The sequence below is a fragment of the Pan paniscus genome, chromosome X (assembly GCF_029289425.2).
Source record: "Pan paniscus chromosome X, NHGRI_mPanPan1-v2.0_pri, whole genome shotgun sequence".
In the NCBI taxonomy this organism is placed as follows: Eukaryota; Metazoa; Chordata; class Mammalia; order Primates; family Hominidae; genus Pan; species Pan paniscus.
The window spans coordinates 34229004-34256701 of record NC_073272.2 but is presented as its reverse complement, the minus strand read 5'-3'; the positions used below and the strand labels follow the sequence as shown (position 1 = coordinate 34256701).

At 34.0% G+C, this 27698-nt stretch overlaps 1 protein-coding gene across 1 annotated transcript in view; it reads left to right on the top strand.

Annotated features, from left to right (window-relative positions):
* The window catches only part of DMD (dystrophin), a 2218635-nt gene that overhangs the window by 891860 nt on the left and 1299077 nt on the right, over positions 1-27698 (top strand). The window contains exons 27-29 of the mRNA XM_063601607.1: positions 1748-1930; positions 9068-9202; positions 11996-12145. Of these exons, the coding sequence (XP_063457677.1) occupies positions 1748-1930; positions 9068-9202; positions 11996-12145 (468 nt within the window). The remainder of the gene's footprint in view (positions 1-1747; positions 1931-9067; positions 9203-11995; positions 12146-27698) is intronic.

Sequence of the window (27698 nt, the reverse complement as noted above, 5' to 3'; positions counted from 1 at the left end):
AAAACAATTTGCATTTTCTGACATAATGCATCCTTTAAGGAATTGTGGGAGTAAATCCAAAGGAGTAGGGTGATTACGCTGACACATACAAAGGCATTTTATAGCTGACCTTATCCATGTCCTGCCAATAAGCCCTTACCTTAACCACCGCATTGTACGCAGGCCCAACTTCTACATTAGAGAACCTGAGTTCCTTTACTTGAGGGCTTTCTGTGGCCACTGAATCCCACTTTTGCACTTGTGTGGTAGGCTTGCAAGTACTGGGAAATTAACATTTCCCCAACAGCCTTTAACAATTAGGGAAGATGATACAGAAATAATACCCCAATTTCTTCACCCCTGAATGGGATAACCCGCAGGCATATATTTCTCAGGGCTTTCTAACAGGATTAAACTCCAGTCATTAACAGTGTTTGCTGGGATTAATAAGTATGCCCATATGGATGTCTCTTCCCTTTCTTGTCTCAATTCCCCATTCAGCTACCAGAATTTCTTTCACATGGCACACATATATAAACTGCTTATATTTGAAAGCTAATGTCAGGTTTGACCCCTGGAGGAACACAGACTAAAGATACAGTGTGTGTGTGTGTGTGTGTGTGTGTGTGTGTGTGTGTGTGTGTGTGTGTGTTTCTAAAATACATGTACGCATTTGAAGCTAAGGAGTGTAAATGTCTCCCAACCGAAGACCACCACCAACTCTCTTGTAGCTGAACAAGTTGGGTTCATTACTTTTTGCAATGAGGGAGAATACACAACATGGAGGCCAGGGGGTACGTGTGGATGAAAAAAAAAAAAAAACACATTGTAGGATTTGTGCTTGTGTTTGGAGATTTGAGGGAGGGTTTAAAAGCTTTACTTTGGATTGCTTGTCATTAGTGTGTAGGGATAGCTCTATGGGTATCGTATCTTGTCCAGAAGGACAGAAGACCAGAATGAGGCTAAAGTTGCAATTAATAAAGAAACGGCTTTCGTTCATATTAACCAGGATAGGAGAGTGTTGGGCGTTTTGTGGTTTGGGTAATGTTGATGTTTTTGTCTGGATTCCGACATGATTATGGAATGATCTTGTCATGGTCTTCATCCATTATGGAAACAAAGTAGCCTTTTCCAATGTTGAAATTCTGTGAAACAGTTTATTTTCCACTTGAGAAGACCAAGGCATAGCTGGGTGTCAGGCCAGCTTCTGATATCAGCAGCTCCTTTTTGGTTTCTCTTTCTCTCATGTGTTTTCAATTCTTGAACGAAACTTTCTTTTATCAAAATATGTTCCTAAATATAGCATCAAGGGGACCTTTCTATGTTAAGTATCCTTTGACTTAAATAATGATATTTGTGATGGTTTCAATATTATTCATCCAAGTAATTTATAAGTGATTTCGATTCTAGACTGCCAAATATTTTTTAACCTAGTTAATATTGAAATATTTGTTTCTTGCCTTTTCCAAACAATTGTATTTATATCAATGTGTATATATTTGACCACAAATCCATACCCCCATGCAGACTACTTTTCAGTCTATTCTTGTTACAGATCTGTTGTATTCTTATAATAAATTATTTCTTTAACTTTCCAATTTCAACTAAACTTAAATTTATGGAAGAGACTGGAGTTCATATTAGATTTATTTTTGGAAATCTCATTCTAACTGGGATGTTGTGAGAAAGAAATTATATGATTCATAGAAATGCATTTTGGATGTAAAGTTATTTTCATGCTATTAAGAGAGCATTCTTTATTTTTCAGAGAGCTAAAGAAGAGGCCCAACAAAAAGAAGCGAAAGTGAAACTCCTTACTGAGTCTGTAAATACTGTCATAGCTCAAGCTCCACCTGTAGCACAAGAGGCCTTAAAAAAGGAACTTGAAACTCTAACCACCAACTACCAGTGGCTCTGCACTAGGCTGAATGGGAAATGCAAGACTTTGGAAGTCAGTTGCTTTTCTTGGTCTTTGTCAATGATATGTCAATACATGGTCATATGTGAGGCATAGTGGTTAAGAACATGGATATCAGTGTAAAACAACTTTGGCTTGAATTCCTCATTCAGGCACTTATAAGTTGTATGACTTTGGGCCATTTGCTTAACTTGTGTAAACCTGTTTTCAATCTGTCAACTAGACATAATACATAATTCATAAGTTGTTGAGAAAATTAAATGAGCTATTCTCTTTAAACTACTTAGCCTAGTACTCAATATATGTGAGTAGCTATGCTTCTAATTCTTATTACTATTATTAGGTCATAAAATCCTATAAATTTTCTCCAGATTTATAGACAATGATCTTTATTTTTTCTTATTTTTGTATGTACATAAACTTATTTAAGTATCTTAGGGGAAAAGCATTCTGTAGAGAAGTATGTTTTTACTACAATTGTCTTTAGTAATTGCCGTGCCCCATAGAGTTCTTTGTTAGACATGTTACCTAACCAGCTCTATATTTTTTGATGTTTTGCATTATATTTATGTATTATCACAACTTCTGCTTTAACTTTTATGGATGGGTCTTACTGTCTAGATTATGCTTATCTGAATTTAGGTAAAGAAAGCAGGTGCCTCAAATGATTGCCATGTAATTGCATCAAAAATAAGCTATGACCTTTCTTATGAAAATACTGTGCCAAGGGGCACAAAACGTTATCCACTACAAATGCTGATGCTGCCAGACATTGCACATGAGTTGGACTTTAAGCCCCCTTCCCTCACACAGACTGAGTTATTTTGGTGAATATGGTTAATAAAGTGTTCAGGTACCTCTTTACTTTTGAAAAACATTATTTAGTTTGCTTCATATGTTGAGGGTTTGATATTTAAAGACAGATATGATTCAGATCAATAATAAAGTACACCTTTAAAAATATTTTAAAATGTATTTGTAGCTAAAGTACCCCATATATTCCCAATACAGTATTATCATTTTCCAATTGTAAAATGTGATCCGAGTTTCTCCATTACCAGTTCTAAGCTCTTCTTTACTCATCCTTATTCTTTTCTTTTAAATGCAATTCACTACTCAGACTCTTGAAAAGTGCCTTCTATATGTCAGGAAATATTACAGTTTCTGAGGATATAATGACGTATCTTATGTATCAGTGTTATGTGAGTGCTATGTAAAATATAACAAAGAATGGGAAGGGAAGGGATCTGATGGCACTGTACATGTCTCAAGAAAGCCACGATTAATTCACTAACATGTTACAATAGGGAGGGACTTTTTGTACCCAGGAAATGCTTTCTGTCAATGTTTAAATAAAACACCTACTATTACTTTCTTATGTTCTTAATGTCCTTAAATAAGCATCATTGTTCCCTATTATTCATGTTGTTCATTTAAATGATACTCCGTGATTCATTAGAAATTTATATTGGAGTACATTTTCCAAAGGGATTTTTTTAAGTTTTCGTATTAATAACAAACTTTTCAAGACCAATTATTGGATTATTTTTCCGTTTCCTTCTCATGTATAATAACATTTCTAACATTCCCTATTCGTACTGAAGTTATCAAATTATTGAGTTCTGTTTTAGTCCTTTTTCACTGGTTTGGAATATGTACTTTATTTTATCTTATAAATATTTCTCTATACCTCTCTAACAATAATATGGTGGAAACATTAGCATAATTTAACTCTGAACCTACCTCTTCCATTTTCTGCGTTATTGTTGCCTCATATTTCATTTTCACCTTATTTCCCCCAAATTAGTCCATATAATTGCTGTTGCTGCTGCTGTGGTTTTAACTATTTCATATAATATTTATTTAGATTTACCGATGCTATTTTCCCAATTTTTGTGACCAGTTTTGCCTTTTGTTCTTCGCTTTGCTTCTGTATTCAGTTTCTTTCTTGCTCTTTCCTTGAGTGTGAGTAGCAAATGTGTTCAGATTTTACATATTGAAAATGCCTTTATTTTGCCCCGAGTATTGGATAATGATGCAGTTGAGCAGGAAATTATGTAAGGACAGGTTTTTTTTTTCCTACCACACTGAAAATATTATTTGTCTTTTGAAATTTTTTGCCTTTAAGAAATCTGCTGTCAAGTTATTGTTTCTTCATCATTTTCTCTGGTACCTTTAAATTTTCTCTTTGTCCTATCTGCTCTGCAGTTTCACCCTATTTTGTCTTCTACAGTTTCACTCAACTTTGTCTGTGTGTAAATTTGCTTTCATTTATACTTTGTCACCTGGTGTGTTAATTAGAACAGATACGTTACTTCTTTAGTGGTTCTGCATCGTCTTTGTGAAGATTTTCTTTTTCCCAATCTCTTCATTCCTTCCTAAGGGAAAACTTTCTTAGAGCTATTAAGACTATCACCTTCCTATATTCCAGTTACTGGTTTCCCTTTAATATTTTCTATATTCTTATCTCTATCTGCTCAATTTTGGATACTTTTCTAAAATCTGTCTTCCAACTCTCAAATTCTCGCTTCAGCTGCCTGTGGCGTAATTTATCCTTCAATAGAGAAATAGTCTCATCTTTATCTGTATATATATTTATCTCTCTACATTTATGTATGTGTGTTTATATTTTTTCAAAAAACGTATTTTCCATTTCTCAATATTTTATTGAGTTGTTTCACAAATCTGTTCTTTGTTATGTTTTTCTTCTTTTTTGTGATTAATTCTATGTATTCCTTTAAACAACTTAAACAGATGCCATCTGTTTGACTGAAATGTTTCAACTTAATGAGTAATAAACATGACACCATCTTATTTTTCCAATAACTACACCCAACTCTGTCAAATTTCACCTTCTGCCTGGTAGTTGGCTTCTTAAACAATATTTCTCTGCGATCTCATTACTTTTTATTCACTTTTAGTTATTAAAATTTACTCTAATTTAAATTTAAATATCATAAGTTAATCAAATATTTCACAAGTTTAGATTAATCTGTTGCTTCAGCAATTTATACAGAGGCAGGAGTGAGAATAAATGGTCTCACAGTCTCCTCCTCCATCCCAGTTTCTGGATACAGATCTACTGTCGATATAAGGGAGGGTGAAGAGGGAAAAATACTCTCTTCATGTGAAAGTCCTTTTTTGGCTGCTCACAATTGCTGTTCCCTTTTGTTAAAACCCACACACATCTATAATGCCTAGTCTGTTGTCCCTCTTCTATATATTATCACCACTGACCTGGCTCATTCTCTATAGACTTGATTTGCTCTATTGAGGATCCAGATTGGCCTTATTCATATGAGCTTTGAACCCCCCAAAAAAGATCTCCTAGGCTTTTATAGTACCTCGTAGTGTTTAACAAGAATTTCAGGCTGACGCTTGTCAACAGCTTTACACAAAATGCTCTTGAATATTCTATCTTTTTAACCAATGCTTTAGTGATGCCCTGGAGTCTAATTTACCTACCATATCTCAACTCAGAGCCTATGGGCACTGGAAGTACCCATACTCCGTACCTTTCAGGAATGAGAAATTTGAAAGAGTTGTTTTTGATTCCTTCTTGGCCATACCGACAGCTCAACAGGAAATGAATACCAACCACCCTTTCCTGAATATATCCACCCAGTAGATGAGTGGTTTTGTTTTAGATCCTGTAAATCAAATGATCCAGATGAGTTTACCCTACCTATCCCCATAAAAGGGTGAGAAAGAAGAATTGCCTAACTATTCAAACTCTCTTCACCTCACTCCCCTCAAATCTCCGTCAGCTCTCTCTGTTTAAACCAGGGCTTGTGAAAACAAGAAAGAGATGATCTCCCAAAATGAAATGTAGGCAACCAAGCCCTTTTACTTAGGTGTGAATTCCAGTTGCCAGTCTCAAGCAAATAAACTCTATGGGAAACATACACCATGAGGCTACGCATATTTGTTGTACAATTCTCCAAAATTGTTCTATTATCTTTATGTCATGAGGTATGGATTCTACCATTTGTTACAACTAATGACTCCCTCTAATGGAAGTGAATTTTCCCATGTGACTAGTAAGGTTTTTGTTTGTTTGTTTGTTTATTTGCGAGCTCATCTATAATAGGGATTGCTTTTACTGGAATTTTTGTCTTTTTTTTGCTCTGGGCTATTGAGTTTTTGTATTGTTGCCATCAGGATTGTAGAGATTTTATGCTCTGCCCTCATGTGTGATACAAGCTTAAGTTTCCATTTGTTATGGGTGGATCTTTATTTTTCAGCCCAAAATCCCCCAACAATAGAGTCCTTGCTAAATCACAATATTCCAATGGCTAGGGATGTTCTACTTCTTCCTTACAGGGTGGATGGCACACTGCTTCATTCTTTCCCATCTCCCTGGCTTGCCTCATTTCCCATCTCAAGTTAGTGTTAAATGCCCTAGCTTTGATGTCGTATACCCTGTTCTGATATGCCAGTATTTTTATAAGCTTGATTTTCCGCTTTCTACTTTCATTTCCCTCTTTTTCTTTTTCACACCTGAGGTTCTATATACATGTTTTACAGATCAGCTATGAATTAAAAATGTTTCCTTTGTATTTTAACATGTATTTTGATATAACTGAAGCAGGATATGTTGGGAGTTACCTCATCAGCTCCATCTACTATTTTGAACAGAAGTTTAGTTTTTTATTTGTACTTTCCTTCAAAGCCACTTTGGATTCTGTGATTTCAAAGTAATTTTAAGTTCCAAACTGTTAAGCTTAACAGTTATTCTAAGTGGCTTTTAGCTCCAATTCGGGCTTCAAGACTATATTTTATTTTGCAAAGGTGACCTGTAATGCTGGTACATTCAGCCTCTCCAGCTGTGTCCTTCAGATGCATTGAGGACAGAGGAGGCCATCCATTCTGACAGTTAAATCAGCAAGGTAGTTCATTACCTCAATCTGCACCCAAGTTAATAAGACACATTACCAATCACGTCTCCTTGTCTTCAAAGCTCTAAGGTACCCTCGGGTATTTAAGAAGATATTTATATTTTCCCACTGGGATCTTTGCCCAGAATGAAGACAGCCTGTAGTCCAGCAGGAGCTGGAAATGACCCAGATTTTAGATTTCTATCACCTTTTAAAGCAAAACACTTAATTTCACTTTTTGCAATAAACTATACATAAGATATCAAGCAGGTATGAAAGGTTGGTACGTTTGCCAAGCAGGTGAGACTGCTACTTTCCATCAGATAGAGATCGAATACTCTGTGTCATTCTAAGGGCTATGAACATAGAGAACTTTGGGAAATCTGATTAAGTTTTTAGATCCTTCTGAAATAAATCTTCCTTTCAAGCCTTTAATTTTGGTGGTAGTGAGGCGGGGGCAGGTGGTAGTAAGTGGTGATGATTGCTGCATTGTGTTTACTGTACTTATAGGTTCATTCAACAGTTACAAAGCTAACAGAAAATGACCATTGTTATATTCTTATCCTCTCTTGCATCTTCCTATCTTTTCCCCAATAGACATAAATCACCATCTAGAAAGCTACCTTTGTTATTCCTTTGTTTAAAAAAATCCACACACATATGAGTGAAAAAACAATTGTGCTTAATTTCAGTATTACAGTAATGGTAAACTATAATATAGTTTTTTTAGGGCTTTGTCTTTCACCCAACATATTTGTGTCTGAGATTCATTCTTATGGTTCTTTTTGATGAGATTTTTCATTGTCACGTCTGTATTCTCTGTTTAAAGATGACGGTATATTTTTCCATTCTCCTTGCAGTGGACATTATTTCCTTTTTTTTGATTACTACAAAAAGGGTTGAAATGATCATTGTTGTAACAGTCTTGTTATCCATGTTAAACAGTTTCTCTGAGGATGCAAATATCAAAAAGTGGAGTTGTTGTCTTGATGGGTATGTGAATGTTCACCTTATTGAGAATAACAAATTGTTTTCTGAAATGGTCATTCCAGTACACACACCCACCAACAATAAATACAAATTTTTGTTCATGTATATCTTCTCTCACGTGGAATTGTCAAACTTCTCATTTGTGTCAATCAACATGGTATCTCATTGTAATCCTGGCCTACATGTCCTTGATTACTAATGAGGTTGAACATATCTTCATGTTTAATGTATATACATATTTCTCTTTAAGATTTTGGTTCAGGTTTTCTTTTCATTATCGATTGGGTTATTCATCTTTTATTTGACTTGCTGGCATTTTTCATATTCTTATGTGTTACAGATGTTGCAATTGTTTTCTTCAATTTTGAGTCTGTTTTTCAATTACTTGATGGTGTCCTTTGATGAATAGAAGGTCCTAATTTTAATGTAGTCGAATGTATTCATCTCTTTTTTCTTATGGTCAGTTTTTTACAAGATGTCTTACTTAAGATATTCTTCTCTATGCCAAAGTCGGAAATATTTTCTTCTATATTTTCTTGTAGAAATTTTAAAGTTCTGCTTTTTTATGAGTACTTCTGTATATAAATCAGTTTCATAATACAAATTAATGGCCATTTAAAATAATCAAACCTTTGAATTAGTGGTAATATTTCTGATAATATACCTCAAGGAAATAATAAGAATGTGGAAAAATAGTCCATATTCACGATGATGTTTACCATAAATTTATAATAGAAACAAAACTAAAAGTAGTCTATCTAAAAAATGTATATTGCTAAACTAAGATAGAGCCACTTTAAAGAAGTATTAGATTTTCATTAAAAATATGTCTTCTTAGTAATACAGAAAATGGTATGATATAATGTTTAGTGAAAAGAGAGCTATAGTTAAACTCATTTAAATTTTAACTATCAAATTATATATGATAAATTTCAGAGGAGGTCACAGAATACTGGTAACAGTGATGTGTGAGGGAGTTAGATTTACATATGCATTTTTACATATGCTTTTATTTTTCTGTTTCCCAGACTGCGATGTTGGTGCTTATTTTTATTTTAAAAAGTAAATTACTGTCTTTTGAATTTATTCATTATTCATGTAATAAAATGTTTTCTTAATGACTTTTAATTGTAGAGGTATTAGATGATGAAATTGTCTAGCTGCATTTTGAATTACCTGCTACAAAGTAAAGGTGAAAAATACAAAGTGTTATATTTTCAGAAGTTTTAATAATGAAATGGCAAAATTTCACATTTACTTTTCTACCATAATATTTAATCTGTGATATATATTTCTTTCTTAGGAAGTTTGGGCATGTTGGCATGAGTTATTGTCATACTTGGAGAAAGCAAACAAGTGGCTAAATGAAGTAGAATTTAAACTTAAAACCACTGAAAACATTCCTGGCGGAGCTGAGGAAATCTCTGAGGTGCTAGATGTAAGTTGTAAATTAAGCCAAATGATGATAATTTATATGCAGTATTAAAAGAGGTCAAGTACCAAATAGAAGACAAATCCAAAGAAAACAACCCAAGAGAGTATAATTACTATGTTATCACTCAGCACTGGTACTTTGGATAAAGCCTTTGTTCCCCCTAATAACCTTCTAGGTCACAAGATTTTGCAAAGGGTTTAAATGACTTCTCACAGAGGAAATTTGCCTTTATTATATCACTAAGTTCTACATAGATGCTTCACCTAATTAAATCTACCACAAACCTGCAAAGACAGTGTGAATAAACAAACTCTCTGCTTTAGGGCTAATCGGGATGATAATATGAAATATTATTTCCAGTTTAAAAGCTGCACGTATTGAATTGGAACCTATTTTATACTTACTTAAAATCACAAATTTACACCTTACAGAATGTTTTGAGTTATTAAATGGATATGCTTTAATATTGGAAATATATCTTTAAAGTATTCATAAAATGTAAGTACATTTTTAAGTTTTACTTTGGACACTTTCAATAATTAAATTTTAAGTGAGTTTGCATTTATAAACTTGACTTTAACTTCTGACATTTAATCATTCAAGCTCTATGCATTTTAGTGTACTTTTGACTTATCTGTATGTAATGATATGTTGTTTTAGAATATGTAATATATGTACGTAAAGCTACAAGTAGTATAGCCCCTCTGTAAATCTATAAAATAAGGAGCATAAATTATTCAAGATGTGAAGAAAATGTAAAATATTTCTTTAGACAGAATAGAATTGTAATCCCAGAACATCAGAGCAGATACCTATGGATCATTTTATCCAACTTCCTAATTTTCAAAAGAAAATTATAAAACCTGAAAAGATATTAAAATACAACGAAGTAGATCTCCAGTGGACTTTAATTTTGGCTCTATCTGACTAACTATGACTGTAAATTTGTCGTATTCAGAGAAGTTAATTGACCAAACATTTCTTGTGAATCAGCAATCTGTTACATGTTCTAGAAAAGTTGCAGCAAACTTACAGCACATTAATAAAAGGACAGTGGCCAGAACAGAAGATAGGATGATGCTGTTAGCCTATGAAATTGTCAAATCGTACATGGAGCACCATGCTAAATTCTTGCTCTCACAGTTTCAGTGATGCGCTGAAAAACTAGGGCATGTTCACAAAGGAATGTTAAGGAAAGAGAGAAAATTTGAAGCCATAATGAAGAGCATTTAGAAAAGATGGGGAAACAAACCTTCCCATTACTATTTACTATTTTAGACGAGGCCCTCACAATGCCCACAACACAGACAAGCAGGGAGGAGGAAAATTGCGAGTGCTCTTATCTTTTATTTCTATGTTGTGGTCATAATTTCAAATTGTTCCTAATTCAGATAATGGAGCCAATAAATGAAATTCCACAGTGAAAAAATAAATAAATACATACATATAATTGGCTCTTTGGTAGTGTTGCTGATGCTTATCCAGGAGGACATTTTGAGTGAAAAGGGCTAGATCACCACGTATCAAGGATAGAAAAACTGCACGACTTCTAGGTTTTCTCGCAACTCAAGATATTTATAACTGATCCCTTAATTTTGCTTTGTTGCTTTTCATCCACCTTTAAAAAAATTTAACAAGGTATATACTTTCTTAAGACTTATAAAATAATGTATCCATTAAAATTATTTATATCCATTTCGCAAATAAATATTTACAAAATTAAGATTTGTTAGAAGTAATAAGGAATATAAATTATTAGGAAAATTATTAACAATCACATTGTTCTACTCAAAAATTTGATGGCTTTTAAAGTATTTTACAGGTTATAGTGATTTTTTTAATATAAATATATTTAGGAAGTCTATTTTCTTGAAACTTAATAAGACAATGTATTGAGGTTGCTCAAAATTCAAGAAAAATACATAAACAGGAAAAATTACAAATATGTATTGGAAGATTTTCATTTTTTTAAAACAAGGAAAACAGAAGATTTAATAAATTTGTGAGAACATATGCCCATCACTTATTTTATAGATATGTTTGAGGTCCAGTAAGATGAAATTGAATCCCTTGTTTTCTAGCATGCCTATGACACTGAGATTCACTTTCATCGTATTATCTAGCCAGGCAACTTTGTCAATTTTGAGCAGTATAGGAGATGGGTATTATTGGGATGTACGTAACAGAGAATCAGACAACGGTTTAAGCTCACAAAATGATCTTTTCTCACCACAAAAAGAATAGTGAAGGGAGGTTACTCAGGGATGAGGATGGTTCAGCCATATTATGAGGCGAGTAGGCACTCTCTGCTCTCTCTTCCTGAGCATGAAGGACCTCACACTCAAAGTCATTGCCTCCCAGTGCAAAGATGATTGTTATACCTCCAGGCCATGTATGTGCAAAAAAGTAGGAAGGGTAAAAGGATTCTTCTTGAGAGAGTACTCTTTTTCAGAATTGTGTCATGTGGACACCACTAGCTATCAGAGAAGTTGAGAAATTTAGTGTTTTACCTCTTCTGGTTTTAGAGTTAGGGGACATCAAGGAAAAAGGTGGTTGTGAATCAAGTTTTAAGTTCTCAGTCCGCAACACTGTCATAATCCCATGAAGATTCATATAGAATGACATCCTATTTTTTGAAGCAAAAATGCTCCGTGGTGTTTTTAATCCCAATTAAAATTTGCTTTAAATTGATTATGACTTAATTATATGTAAATCAGAAGATACTGAGCATTTGCTGATAATTCAATGTATTTAGAAAAAAAAGGAGAAATAGTAATTATTGCAAATGTGTTTCAGTCACTTGAAAATTTGATGCGACATTCAGAGGATAACCCAAATCAGATTCGCATATTGGCACAGACCCTAACAGATGGCGGAGTCATGGATGAGCTAATCAATGAGGAACTTGAGACATTTAATTCTCGTTGGAGGGAACTACATGAAGAGGTATGAAGATAAGTGAAAAATCTCTTTAATGTAATTTGCATTAATGTATAGCAGATACAGGCCTCTCAGATAAAATGAGCAATACTTTAAATATTAGCTCAGCTTTCAGGTTTCAGAGACAATCCAATGCCAGACACTGGGTAAATTCTTTACATGTGTATTATATCATGTGATTTCACAAAAACATTGTAAGTTAGGATTCTTAAAAGGCAACTGAGACATACCAAGAAGAGTAACCTTCTTGGGTCTACATACTCTGACCACAGAGTTCTTTTCCTTACTCAAGATAGACCAGTATGTGTGGGTATCCTTTCCCTCTCGCTGTCTCATTTTATTCCTCTCCCTCCATTCCACACACATTTGTTATGTCACATGTAATCTGCTAATAATACATGCAATTCTGTTAGTACCCCATATTATTTATTCTTCATAAATAACACTACATTTCTTATAGATAAATTTTCATATATCACACATGGTGTGATTTTTCAAATCAAAACTAAAACAAAATAGCAAATTTCTCCTAGTCAGTGTTTTGCATACTATCTCCTAAGAATGGATTATTAGTCAAGAAGAAAACCCATTTTATAATGATGTTTAGTTTTATATTGACTTACTGAGTACATCTACTACATGTGAGATATGGTTCTATGGTTTGATGAGTAGGAAAAATTTTCTAACCTTCATAACTTAAAAACATTGGTTAGTTAAGGAAAAGTTATTGATTTCCTAGAATGTGCAAGACATAAAAACAAATAATATAACGTATGAAGAGAAAAAAGAGAATAAAGGGGGTAGTAACTAGGGTAGTATGCATGAAACCATTGACTAATGACTTATTGAATAGTCAATGTCAGGGACCTTTTGACATGCTTACAGATTGAAAGGGAACATCTTGAGTAGGAAAACCTCTTCTCTATCCAATTCTGAAGAGAATTATGTGAGGGTAGGGCAGATATCTGCAAATGTACCAGTAGCACCTCCAGTCTTGAATCCTGGGTGGCATATCCATATTTTATCCAAATCAACATAAGGAATTGGGGATTGGAAAAGGGGAATTCCAAACAATCTCTGGTCCTTCATCATTGTTGCACTGTTGCTGGATCTGAGTCAAATAGATATTGCTATGTGGCAAGTAAATTGAAGATCATTTCAATGTGGGTTGTGATATGGAATTGGAATGTGTTTTTATTTCTATTTGAATATCAGTGTCAGGTAGGAGAGAGGAGTTCAATCAAAAAATTAAAAGTCATTGTGAAACTGACCTTGGCTTAGCTGTGAAAAGACTCAATTTTTTTTTTTTTTTTGAGACAGGGTCTTGCTCTGTCCCTGAGACTGGAGTGCAGTGGCATGATCGTGGCTCACTGTAGCCTCGACCTCCCTGGGCTCAGGTGATCTTCCCACCTCAGCCTCCTGAGTAGCTGGGACTACAGGTGCATGCTGCCACTCCCGGTTATTTTTGTGTGTGTGTGGAAATGTTGTTTTGCCATGTTGTCCAGGCTGGTCTTGAACTCCTGGGCTCAAGCTATCCACTTGCCTTGGCCTCCCAAATTGCTGGGAGATACACCTGGCCAAGATCCAACTTCAGTGTTTGACAATTTTCAGTACTCATCTATTCTGTCCTTAGGAATAGCTTACTCTCTAACTTGATCTTCGTATTAACTCTATTAATGTAATTATATTGCAATCCTTTATTAACACAAAATTACTTATAACTTTCTATTTTAAAGGTTTTTGGTATAAACCCTGACATTTCCCCCAAATAAAAAATAATTCAGTTCAGCAACATACCCTGATTCAACACGTATTATCTTATTTTCTGGACTGAGTTTTTAAAGCATAAATTTTGAATAAGAAAATACTTGAAACTTGGGCTAGAGTAACACCTTGTATTATTAGTCAGGGTCCAGACAGGGCACAGAAACCACTCAGTCACTTAAACAGAGAAGGTTTAACACAAATAAGTATTAACTACTTACTGGAAATTAATTTTTAATAGGGAATAAAGGAGATCTCTAAAGAATACCCTAAGCCTGAGGAATAGTACACAAACAAGGAATTAATATGGAAAGATAGGAGCTCAACCCAAGGCTGGATTCAAACTTCTTTAGAAAGTGTGTGTCTGCCTCCCAAGGGATGACAGAGAAGTTTCCTTCATTGACCCAATCCAGAACAAGTCTATAGCCAGTGAACTGAAGCTAGTGTGAAGAGAATATTGGAGGGGAATGCTGACAAAATTCACAGGGAAGTAGCCTATGGTGGGGAACCATTGAATTTGCTAGAAAGCTGTCTGGTGTATTCATTGGACATGGTGGGAAACTACCTGTAGTGGATGCTACTAAACTTGAGGAAATGAGGTGGGGCTCCAGGAAGCTGCCTATGGATTTGCCACCCATCCTCAATTTGCTTATTGGGTACCCATAGAACTTGTCAAACACGACCCATAGTGTTGCTGAAAGTCTTCTGGGTAAAGTGGGGTGGATGAGGTGAGCCTTACTGGGCATTCCATAGGCCAGCCCAGAGTCACAGGTTTGAAAAAGAATTAAAAGCACACTGGGACAGACAAACCTCTACCTCCCCCATTGTCACTCCAGCATCCTTTACTGACAGAACTTAATATCATGTCAGCTGACAAGGGGAGAAATGTTCCCGTGTCAAAAACAGGATCATGTTGAAAGGCAAAAAATTGATAACTGGCAAATCCCTCTGTAATTCACTGGCTATGTGATTTTGAGTAACAGTTTTAAACTTACATTTCCTCATACTGTTTCATAGGGTTTTTTTTTTGTGAGCAAAATATAAAATACGGCACTTAATGTACTATGGTTCCAGGAACACAGTACATATTCAATAAATTATTCAATAAATTTAATACATGATCAGCCTTTTTATTTTTACTAGATCATATTCTAGAGTATCAGCCCTCAAAAATTGTGTGTGTGTGTTTCTATGGGTGTAAATATATATATATATATATATGTAAGTATATATTAAAATATGTAAATATATATTTAAAACTATGCAAATATACATATATATATATCACACTGAGGGCAGTGATTGGTAAATAAATGCAGATAGTGCAATATGAAATATAATGAAATGCACATGCCTCCATTAGTTAAATAAAATGTGAAGACAGATAAAAAGGATTTTTATCACCCTCTAAGTCTTAAAATCAGAAGCTCTCCACTTGTACCTCAATGATCAATTAAGCAGAGTGTTAAAATAACAATAAATCTAAAATAAATAAACTTGAAACTATTATCAGTCCTAGCTGTGTTTATATTACATATTTGGTCAGTAATAACCTGGGAGTTATTTGACAATGAATATAAAGCATATTTAGTTTTTACGGCTTTCATGAAAACCACATCATGTTAAACATAATATCCTTCTCAAATTCTGTTGTATCAGCCTGTGATAAGCTGATTAGACCTTAAAGATACAATGTTAAATTAAAACAATTTGTAGTAATAGGACTTTTGTATTTCTCAGGCTTTGCTCAGCACTTTGATCAATTTCAAACTACTTAGGTAAAAAAGACACACCTAATAATTTATTAGCTAAATCAATCCTTTGGATATTTCCACTATCTAGTTAAAAAGACTGGTGTTTCGATGCAGTAGAATAAGCCTTGGGATAAATTATCTGAGGGGCTGAAGAAACAAAATGATTACAGTAACTGAGTTTTTAAAATCAATTTAAAAAATTCTTGTTGTACATTAATGTGTTATAATCAAGAATTCTGAATTTGTTTTAGGCCATGATTTTCTTGATTTTTGGTTGGTTAAACAAAAAAGTGTTTATTTTGTGGTTATTTTCTATTTTTATTTTATTTTATTTTTTTGAGACAGAGTCTCTCTCTGAAGCCCAGGCTGGAGTGCAATGGCACGATCTTGGCTCACTGCCATCTCTGCCTCCTGGGTTCAAGCAATTCTCCTGCCTCAGCCAGATTTGCTATTAATAAACAAAGTGCCTTTTAATTTGAAGATGAGCCTTAACCTATTTTTTAAAATCAATTAAGTGCCTATGTCAGAGGTTTGTGAGGTTTTTATATCACCTCCCTAATGTTTCTTATAGCTGCAATTATGCAGAACTAAGGTAACATTCAATTGCCTGTTAAATCAATCAAACAGCCAGACTTTTATTGCCTATGAATATTTAAAAGAGATTTGCTAGATCCCATCCCTAATTTCAGAGTGTGAGTTTGCATTCAAATAAGTAATAAATTATTTCCATCACTTCAAAAGGCATCTTTCATTCTTGATAATCATATGGCACTATATTTTCTACTCACAGTAATGATTTGAAAGATGGTTAGCAAACCAGGCAACATCTCCAACAGACATACCAAATCATATCATTTTTACAACTATTGTAATAGCTTTATTCTCTAACAGGGTAACCAAGCAGTGGAAGATGTTTTAGTAATACAACAAAATGAATAATAATATCGGTAATAGTATTTGGTTACAGAGGCTCAGGTACCGTTTTAATTGTCAGATATGCATTTTCTCATTGAGTTCTCACAATAGCCTTATGATACATGGTGGTTTTTGTTTTTGTTTTTTCTTTTTTTGAGATGGAGTCTTTCCGTGTTGCCCAGGCTAGAGTACAAGGGTGCAATCTCAGCTCACTGCAACCTTCTCCTCCCGGGTTCAAGCGATTATCCTGCCTCAGCCTCCCGAGTAGCTGGGATTACTGGCACATGCCACTACGCCAGGCTAATTTTTGTATTTTTAGTAGAGATGGAGCTTCACCATGTTGGCCAGGCTGGCCTCAAACACCTGACCTCAGGTGATCCACCCGCCTCGGCCTCCCAAAGTACTTGAATTACAGGCGTGAGCCACCGCATCTGGCCGATATATGGTTTTTCATATTCCCATTCTATAGAAATTGAAAGGATATTAAAGGCCCTAGGAAGAAGCTATTGAGCATTTAGACCCATCTCTTTACACTTGAAGCCTAGGCACGTGACCATTTGGCTACACTACCTCCAATCTCTGTGACCCTTTTCATATATTAAAAATAAAAACTCTGCTAATAAGTGAATATGGCAATTAACGAGTTTCCCCGTTTTTAAGGAAAGCTTAAAACATGACCTTAAAAGTATTAGGGCTGACTAATTAAAATAAAATTTAGAGTCTTAAATATTAAAGTCACACATTGAGAAGTCCAAAGCCTTTACCACTTCTCTTGATGAGTGATTATTTCACCTCTTTCGTGGATTATTAATGCCCGCATTTCAGTCACATTCAGAGATGTCTGTAAGTTGTTTTGCCTGACATGAAATAGCAAATTTACTGAAAGGGACAAAATCTAAATTGGTTAATTCTTCTGTAATAGTAACATTTATGATAGACTCATAGAGGGCCGTATTAATTTTTCCTGGTAATTATGACTTTGAATTTTTCCCTCAGTGTCACATCTGCTTTAGCATAGATAGACCAGAATGGAAGAACTTTGCTTGAAGGAAGACTATAAAGTAATCTAGGAAAATAAGTGGCATATTATGCTTTATTAATTTGTCAATATGTTTTTTAGACAATATCTGTCTATAATAATAGTAAAAGCCATTACTTTTTGAGCACAGTTTTACGTCAGTCCTTTTGCTAAGCCGTTAGAAGCAATATCAAACTTAAATCCCACATTTGCTTTATGAAATAGATTTGATTAGCTTACTTCACAGATGTTGTGATAGGGCTGACTTCTGTTCTCAAGGGCTAGGACAGCTAAGTCTTCTGTAATGCCCTCTGCAAAGCACTAGGATGCTGGAAAATGTCTAGTAGTTGTATTTTATGTTGCTTTCAAAGAAGTATAAGTAAACCTTTAAAGGCTAGGAAAAAAATCAGATGAAACTGAAGTCATACCGTAACATGACTATGACCACTGACATTTGTATTGTGGAGATAAAAGCTAAGACTGGGAACCCCCATTTTAGGTGAATTAAGTCATTTGATGGAAAAGAAATATGATCCTCTGGCTCAAGAAAATGGGGGAGCTAAACACAGATTCCACATAAAACTGGGGTTCTATCAGTAAAATAATGGGCAGAGAGAATTCTATCTGCAGAGAGAACAAACATAAAAAGACATCTGTCTTCTCACTGTGAGTGCAAAGTAATAGAATAATTATAATAATGTCACCTGAAAATGTGTGTTGGCCTCTTCTTGTAAGGTGAGGAACTCTTGAGTGTATATTATCACAAAGGGTAAAGAAATATCCAAACAAGGGATTAAGTCAGAGTAGCACCAGGTTAGGAGCGTCCTAGCATTAGTTAGAAGCAAATGCAAATTGTTTACCATGAAAAGTGCCCTCAGTGTCCTCACAGATTAAACTCAGGGGAATTTGAGCTCATCATAAACACAAAGACATACACACACTCACACACACACACAAGAAAAGCCCTCATGAAGCACAGTCAGCCTATACAACAAACGGTGAGTTTACTTCTAGAATTTCGGATATTAGAATTGCAAGATGTATAGTGTAAAATAAATAGGTAAAATATTATAGAAATAAATGTTATTGAAGTTATAAAAAAGAAAACATTGTAAAAATGGAATAAAGAAATCAAAATTAAAGAACTACAATTAAAAATTAGAAAATGAATATATTATATATAAACATATTAGTTGAAAGAAATGATTTAAAAGAAAACTAAAAGAGAATGTACAGACTGTGTTACCAAAAACTAAGAAGGTGGAAGATGTGAACAATAGGTAATAGATACAGGGGTGGGGAGTAGAATATGAACATATAACTTATCTCAATGGGAGTTTTCAAAGAGTAGAATAAAGAAAATGGAGATTATTATTATTCAATATAAAAAAATTAGATAACCCAATTTAAAAATGAGCAGTTGAGCTCAAAAGACATTTCTCCAATGAAGACCTACATATGGCCAACATATATATGAAAAGGTGCTCAAAATCATTAATCATCAGGGCTATGTAAATCAAAACCACAATGATATATGTCTTCACATCTGTTAGAATGGCAGTTACTTAAAAAGAAAATCAAGAGATGACAAGTTTGGCAAGAATGTGCAGAAAAGGGCCCCTTGTACCCTGATGGCAGGAATGTTAATTCATGCTGACACTATGGAAAACAGTATGGAGATTCCTCAAAAAAAAAAAAAATTAAAAATAGAATTACTATATGATCCAGCAATTCCACTTCTAGGGACATATCCAAAGGAAATTGAATAAGAATCACAAGGAGATTATCTGCACTGTATTGTTTATTGCAGTATTATTTACAATAGCAAAGATATAGAGACAACCTAAATGTCCATTGACAGGTGAAAGGAAAAAGAAAATGTGATATATACATACAATGAAATATTATTCAGCCCTTAAAAAATAAGCAAATCCTGCCATTTCGCTGTAACAACATGGATAAACCTGGAGGACATTATGCTACATGAAGTAAGCCAGACATAGAAAGACAAATAATACATGATCCCAATCATATTATGAATCTAATACAGTCAAACTAATGGAAGGAGAATGTGGAATGCTTCCTGCCAGGGGCTAGGGGAAGGGAAAAATGGAGAGATATTTGTAAAAGGGTACAATGTTTAGGTTATACAATATAGATAATTCCTAGAGATCTACTGTAAAGCATATTGCCTATAGTTACTCTATTTACTTAAACTTTGCTAAGAGGATAGACCTTATGTTAAGTGTTCTGTTACAGAATAATAATAATAATACTAGAATAGGAGGAAAGTTTTGGAGATGATGAATAGGTTTATGTCATAGATTGAGGTAATGTTTTTATCAGTGTATATTTATCTCCAAACTCAGCAACTTGTGTATGTTAATTATATACAGCTTTCTTGTATGTCATAATTTTTTTTAAGAAATGGAGATGGAGTAATATATGAAGGATATTAAAGGAAAATTTCCAAGAGCCAGTGGCATAAACCACTTAAACAGAAAGCACATTATATAACAGGCAAAATAAATAAATAGAAATCCAATCTCAGACATATCACAGTGAAAGTGCAGAAATCCAAAGACATATTTATATTAGCAGCCAGAGGTGAGACGGATAACCTACAAAGGAATTAAATTTATGCTGACATTAGACTTCTTATCTACAACAATGAACAAGAATAAAAAAGCAATGGAAAATATTTTCAAGATACTGAAAAAATTACCGTCAACCTAGAATTCTGAACTCAACAAAATTAGTTCTTCAGAGTAAGAGGAAATTAGACATTATCAGAGTGAAAAAAAAGTGAAATTTTACCCCAATAGACCCTTACTATAAAAATGTCTAAAATAAGTATGAAGAATTAGAAGTAGTAGAAAAATAAGTTTTAAAGGTTTCAGATGCAATAAGTATGATGAAAAAATAGTTAAGCTTTTAAATACAAAAGGCATTTGTTGCAAAAAATATATAAGAATATCTAATTTCATTTAAAATAATGTTGATCTAAAATACTAGATTAAAAACAATATGGAGGGGAGTTACAGCCACAAGCCCTTTTATTTAGAAAGAGGGTAGAGATAGTGACTAAATGTCGACTTTATGCTGTAATAAATTGTCAAGGATAACCACTAATGGAGCATCCACCTGGGAAACAATCAAAGAATGATAAAAGGAACAGTTCTCAATCAATACGCAGTAAAGCAAGCAAGAAGGAAAACAAAACAGAAAAATGTGAGATGAGCATAAAATAAAAGATAAGATGGTAGAAAAATAGAAATAGAAAAAAATAGATGGTAGAAAAATACCAGCGGCCGGGCGTGGTAGCTCATGCCTTAATCCCAGCACTTTGGGAGGCCGAGGCAGGCAGACCAGCCTGCCAACAAGGTGATACCTGGTCTCTACCACAAATACAAAAAAAAAAAAAAAAAAAACCCAAAAAAAGTATCCAGGCTTGGTGGTGGGTGCCTATAATCCCAACTACTCGGGAGGCTGAGACAGAAGAATCACTCGAACCCAGGGAACGGAAGTTGCAGTGAGCTGAGATCATGCCATTTCACTCCAGACTGGGTGAAAGAGCAAAACTCTGCCTCAGAAAAAAAAAAAAAAAAAAAACAACAAGGAAAGAAAAGAAAAAAAATATATATCTGTAGTCCTAGAACTATTTGCTCAATACATTTAATATATAAATGTAGAAATTTTCTGAATAAAGCATCAAAATTCAAAATACATTGTTTTTAAGAAATACATAAAGACACATATATCGAAAATGGAAACAGATTTTCTGAAAAGGATTAATCAATAAAAAGCTTAGACACCTAATTTATTTCCAGCAAAATAGACATTATGGTCATTATCATTATTAGGCAAAAAATGGAGTAAAATATAACAGTTCTAAAACTTGTACATACCTGGCTGGGCGTGGTGGCTCACGCCTCTAATCCCAGCACTTTGAGAGGCCGAGGTGGGTGGCTCACCTGAGGTCAGGAGTTCGAGACCAACCTGGGCAGCATGGTGAAACCCCGTCTCTGCTAAAAATACAAAAATTAACCAGGTGTGGTGGTGCACGCCTGTAGTCCCAGCTGCTTGGGAGGCTGAGGTGGGAGAATTGCTTGAATCTGGGAGGCAGAGGTTGCAGTGAGCTGAGATTGCAGTCTCCACTCCAGCCTGGGTTACGGAGTGAGACTCTGTCAAAAGAAACAAAGAAATCTCGTACATACCTGGGAAAATACCTTTAAAATACGTAAAGCAAAAATCCACAGAATAACAAGAAGAAATACACAACTATATCAGCATGGTGGGAGATTTCATAATGCCTCTTTCTTTCAAGACACCAGACAAAAGTTAGTGAAGATAGTGATGATTAACAGTTGGTAAGGTGGATATAAAGACTGTACAGAGAACCCCAAATCAGAGTGTAAATTTCATCTGAAGTACATGGAAATGTCAATACATTTCACATATTTGGTATTATTAGGGAAATACTCTTCAATTTGTAACAAGCTAGAATCAATAGTAAAAAGTTGACTAAAGTAAATAATTTGTGGATCAAAGATGAAGTCAAAATGGATAGTTAAAATTCATAGAACCGAGTGATAATAAAAATAAAAATTAAAACTAATTGGCTCCTGTTAATTTTTATAGAAGAGACAGAAGGGCTGAAAACTAGTGAGCTAACTGCCCATCTCAAGAAAATAGGGAAAAGTATAATAAATGCAGAGAAAGTAAATGGAAAGAGAAGAATTCAAGAGCAGAAATAAATAAAAACAACATGGAATCAATAAAATTTAAATGTCCATATTCATGTTTTAATTAGACAAATCAACTGAGAGGGAAGTAAAAAAAAATATAAAATCTTAAGGATGAAAATGTTATAACTACAGTTATAATATATTTTTAAAATACAGAAAATACTAAAAAGTATGCAAATAAGTTTAGAAACTTACATGAAATGGATGAATTTCTAGGAGAATATTGCTACAAAAATGATGGAAGGGGATATAGAAAGCCTGAGGAGACAGAAATTTAATCACAAATTAAAAGTCTTCCTACAAAGACTATATTAGACTGAAATTATTTTAACATTCAAATTTGAACACACTTTCTAGGAATAGATAATTCCAGTCATCAACAAACTCAGTAGAACATACAAGGCAATATACATGTCTGGAAAATATAAGGTTAGAAAATATTTTTTTTTTTTACCAAAATCAGACAAAAATGAAACAGGAAGGAAAACCCCATGCCAATTTCAGTCATAAATTAATAAGGAAAAGTTCTGAAACAAATTACTGGCCAACTGGATCCAAGTGTGTATGAAACAGTGTTTAAGCTTAATGTTCTCCCTTTCCTTTCTATATTCACTCTTTATAATACTTTATGCAGTGTCATGGCTTTAAATAAAATTTACATGCTAATTATTCCCAAAATATTATCTCTGGCACAGACTTTTGCCCTTAACTTCAGACTATATATCCAGCCTTCTATTGTGTATTTTTCTCTTTGGATATCTCATAGGCTACTCAAACTTAACATACTCAGATTACAGCTCCTATCAAAGCTACCCAACACCGTTTTCTCCACCTTTGTTAATGCCATCTCATTCCTGAAATTTCTCATACCAAAACTTTTAAAATGAACTTTGATTCTTGTCTTTCTTTACCAGCCTTTCTCTTAGCAGATCTGAAAGATGGTCTCAACAGATCTAGCTGTTGTTTTACTTTTATGTTCTGGGTATATATGCAGGTTTGTTATACAGGTAAACAGTGTGTCATGGGGGGTTGGTGTACAGATTATTTCATCACCCAGGTAATAAGCATACTACCTGATAGGTATTTTTTCTGATCCTCCCCTTCCTCCCATTCTCTATCCTCAAGTAGGACCCAGTGTCTGTTCCCTCGTTGTGTCCATGTATTCTTATTATTTAGCTCCCACTTATAAGTGAAAACATGTGATATTTAGTTGTCTGTTCCTGCATTAGTTTGCTAAGTAGAATGGTCTCCACCTCCCTCCATGTTCCTGCAAAGGACATGAACTCATTCTCTTTGTGGCTGCGTAGTGTTCCATGGTGTATATGCACCACATTTTCTTTATCTAGTCTACCATGGAGGGCGTTTAGGTTGATTCTGTATCTTTGCTATTGTGAATAGTGTTGCAATGAACATATGTGTGCATGTGTCTTTGTGGTAGAACAATTTGTATTCCTTTGGCTATACACCCGGTAATGGGGTTGCTGTGTTCTGTTTTTAGCTCTGCCAAACTGCTTTCCACAAGGGCTCAACTAATTTACACCCCCCACCAGCAGTGTATAAATGTTCTGTTTTCTCTGCAATCCCAACAGCATCTGTTATTTTTTAACATTTTAATAATAGCCATTTTGACTGGTGCGAGATGGCATCTTATCGTGGTTTTAATGTGCACTTCTCTAATGGTTGGTGATATTGAGCATTTTTTTTCATATTGTTGGCCACATGTGTGTCTTCTTGTGAAAAATGTGTGTTCATGTCCTTTGCCCATTTTTAATGGAGTTGAGTTTTTAAAATAAATTTGTTTAAGTTCCTTAGAGATTCTGGATATTAAACCTTTATCAGATTCACAGTTTGCAAAATATTTCTCCCGTTCTGTAGTTTGTCTGTTTACTCTGTTGACAGAGTTCAACAGAGGAACTGTGTGAGGAAGTTGTGTAATTTAATTAGGTCTCATTTGTCAGTGTTTGCTTTTGTTGCAATTGCTTTTGACATCATCATTACATCTTTTCCCATTCCTATGTCCAGGATGGTATTGCCTAGGTTATCCTCCAGGGTTTTTAAAGTTTTGCTTTGACATTTTAAGTCTTTCATTCATCTTGAGTTGATTTTTGTATATGGTGTAAGGTTTTATTCTTCTGTATATGGTTAGCCAGTTATCCCAGCACCTTTTATGGAATAGGGAGTCCTTTCCTCATTGCTTGCTTTTGTCAGCTTTGTCGAAGATCAGAAGGTTATAGGTGTGTGGCATTATTTCTGGGCTTTCCATTCTGTTTCATTGGTCTATGTGACTGTTTTTGTACCAGTACTGTGTTGTTTTGGTTACTGTAGCACTATAGTATAGTTTGAAGTCAGCTAACATGATGCCTCCACTAGCTGTATTTCTTTGCTCAACTCCCATTCACTCCATCTCTCATTAAATATAGTCTCTGTGTTCCAAAGTGAGGAGGAACAACTGTGAGATTAAGATTTGGTAAAAGAGAAAATGAGCAGGGCAAATAGAGACAATAAATCTGTGATGATGAAAAAATGAGAAAGAAAGGCCAGTAACTGAAATTGAATAGTAATGGGGCAGAAACGATGTGTTGTTGATTTTCAGGATAATAAAAATTTAAGCATGTTTGTAGTATAAGGGAAGATCCAATAGAAAGACATAATATATGAGAGCAAAGTCTTACAAGATAGGATACATGAGCAAAAAAAATGGAAGGATTGACTTTGGAAGTGGGAAAGAGAAAATTGAGATAATACAAGGAGGTTTTGAGGTGGAGAGTAGTAAGTTTGAGAAAGTTTATCCACCAAGGATAAATTTATCCCTGAGAAGTAGGTAACTCTGTTTTCAGGTTGTTTAGGACTCTGCACGGTAAAGGGGGTTGGGAGAAAGGAGAACTGGTGTCATTGAGGAAATGAGAGTGAAAAGTATTTGGAATAGGAGCTCTTTTGTTTTAAAGATTCGTTTAAAATCAGGAGAAGTGTTAGAGAATAATATCGTGGACTCAGCAGTAGCCAATGAAATTATTCGCAATGGAAATAATCAGTTATCTGACTTTCTCCCGTAATTTTCTGCAAAATGATTTTATTTCGAACCACACATATACAGCCACATAGAAAATCAAAAGCGAAGGGATTTTTCTTTGCGTTATCTTTGATTAGCATCTCCAGGTTGTATTTGATTATATTCTGAAACAACTAGGATTCTAGTCTGAAGTATCTTCTTCCAACTATATTCATATTTGCAAGTCATTCATCTGGTTACCGCCAGTATGTCAAATGTGAATTTCATGTATTTTTTTTTTTTTACAATCTCTCTAACTTAACCAATTTAATTCAGATTTTTATTTCAGTCTTTTAGCTGTTGGCTGTTTTTCCCAAAATGTCAGGATCTGCTCCATAATTTGGGGGACTCAGGGAAGAAAGAAAATACTGGGTCCCATACTCAAAAATTAAGTATTGTAAGATGGCAACAGCAGAGCATTAAACCAAGCATGGGCTCTCCTAAGCATGAGTTACTGCATATCTGCACAGGTTGCATGGCTTTGAAGCCAATTTCGGGTGTCATCTTATACATTTGGTTATTTGTACACCTGAAATGCTTTTGATAAGGTTTGGGAGTTAACAATTTAGGCTCACTTTTATAGATTATCATTACTTGAAAATATTTCATTGAGGATAATTAATTAACAATAAATGCTTTAATATTTAGAAAGGTGAAATTTTTATCTTATTCTTAGTGTGTTAATAATGGATATAGCTTCTAGGTTTACATCTTTCCATACTTTGAATTCAGGGCTTTCTTTCCTTAAGTAGTAAAAAGGATATTGGATATCTTGAATCTTGACTTCTCCTAGGTTGAATGCTCTGCAAAAAACCTTTGTCTTTATATAAAAATTGCACTGCAAGCAGACTATTATGGCAGACCTCTGTGTTCAAGGTGACTGCAATTTTCAGCTGAGTAGTGGACTATGCAACTTGTTCTCATAATAATATTAATTGAATAAATGGTCAAGAGTGATTACATTTTGAGGGGAAGAAACTCACTTGTGTAATATTTACACATAGATAATAAACTCAATAGCCCAGACCTCTTTAATGTAAGAAAAATAGACATGAATGTATATGCTGTTTTCTTTGTAAATTAGAAATTTTTCCTTCTCTATTTCATGTATCTTCTTTTGTTATTTGAGAAAGGGATTTTTCTTGTCCTACCATCAATTGTGTGAGTTACCTTGATTCTTGTTTTTAATAATATTTTAAAATACATCTTGTATTTTGAATGTAGTTACCCTCTATTTTATAGCTACAGGAACTGAAAGAGTACATAGCCTTCACAAAAGGGTCTGTGGTGAATGTGTTTAATTCTCATTTTAATCACCATGAATCATGGATTTTTTCTTTGTAAGTAGTAATTCCATTATTTTTAGATATAATTTACCCTACTTCAATCAATAATGTTTCCTTGGACAGTCATATTTACTTTTCCAAAATATTATATAAAACAGTAGTTAAATGTTTTTGTTCGTCTGTATGCCTATTATAGAATATTAGCATTTTTGGGGTCCAGACACAAAGGGACACACAAACACATATATATACTTTCATGTATTTATATATACATGTATATAAGCACATATGCATACATATAATCATGTACTGCATTTCAATATATGATTAATATTTAAGTATTAAATATTCACTCTAGACAAATTATGTTTGCTCTTGGAGGGCATTAATATCTTTGTGAATGAGTGTTAACATATCCATTTAATGGTATCTTGTCTTCAAATATCTCATAATTTGATAGTTGAGTTATTTCTTCTAAAGTTGGAATAGCTTTTCTACAAGGGCCTACCAAAAAAAAAAAAAGGAATAATAAAGTTGGAATAACAAAAGAGGTAGTTAATACATAAAGGAAAAACATTAAGGCCTAAAAACTAATCAGTTGTAAAAGCTAAATCAGTAGTATGGATTCGTAAAGTAGCATTTTGGTGATAAATTTTTGGATTGAAGTTTCTCTTTTAAGTTTATCAATGTACCTTTTCAGAAAAATTCCTCAAGTTTATATCTTTATGTTAATGAAACTTGTCAATAACTTTTACTTATCTATGATGATTGACAACTAATACTTAATTTCTATAACACACAATACTGTTCTGAGGGTACATATTCATCTCTCTCTTTCATCTTACGTTTTACCACTCTCAAGTTTTTAAAACCGTTTTCTTTGCAAGCTACTTCATAGATTCTTGAGATTGAATAATCAAATCTGTTATTTAATATTCAGGCCAAATTTCTGAAAATGTTTATTTTTTAAAAGAAAGATAAATGGAAAAGGGAATGTTAAACAACATTTCTTTGCAGTGTATTCT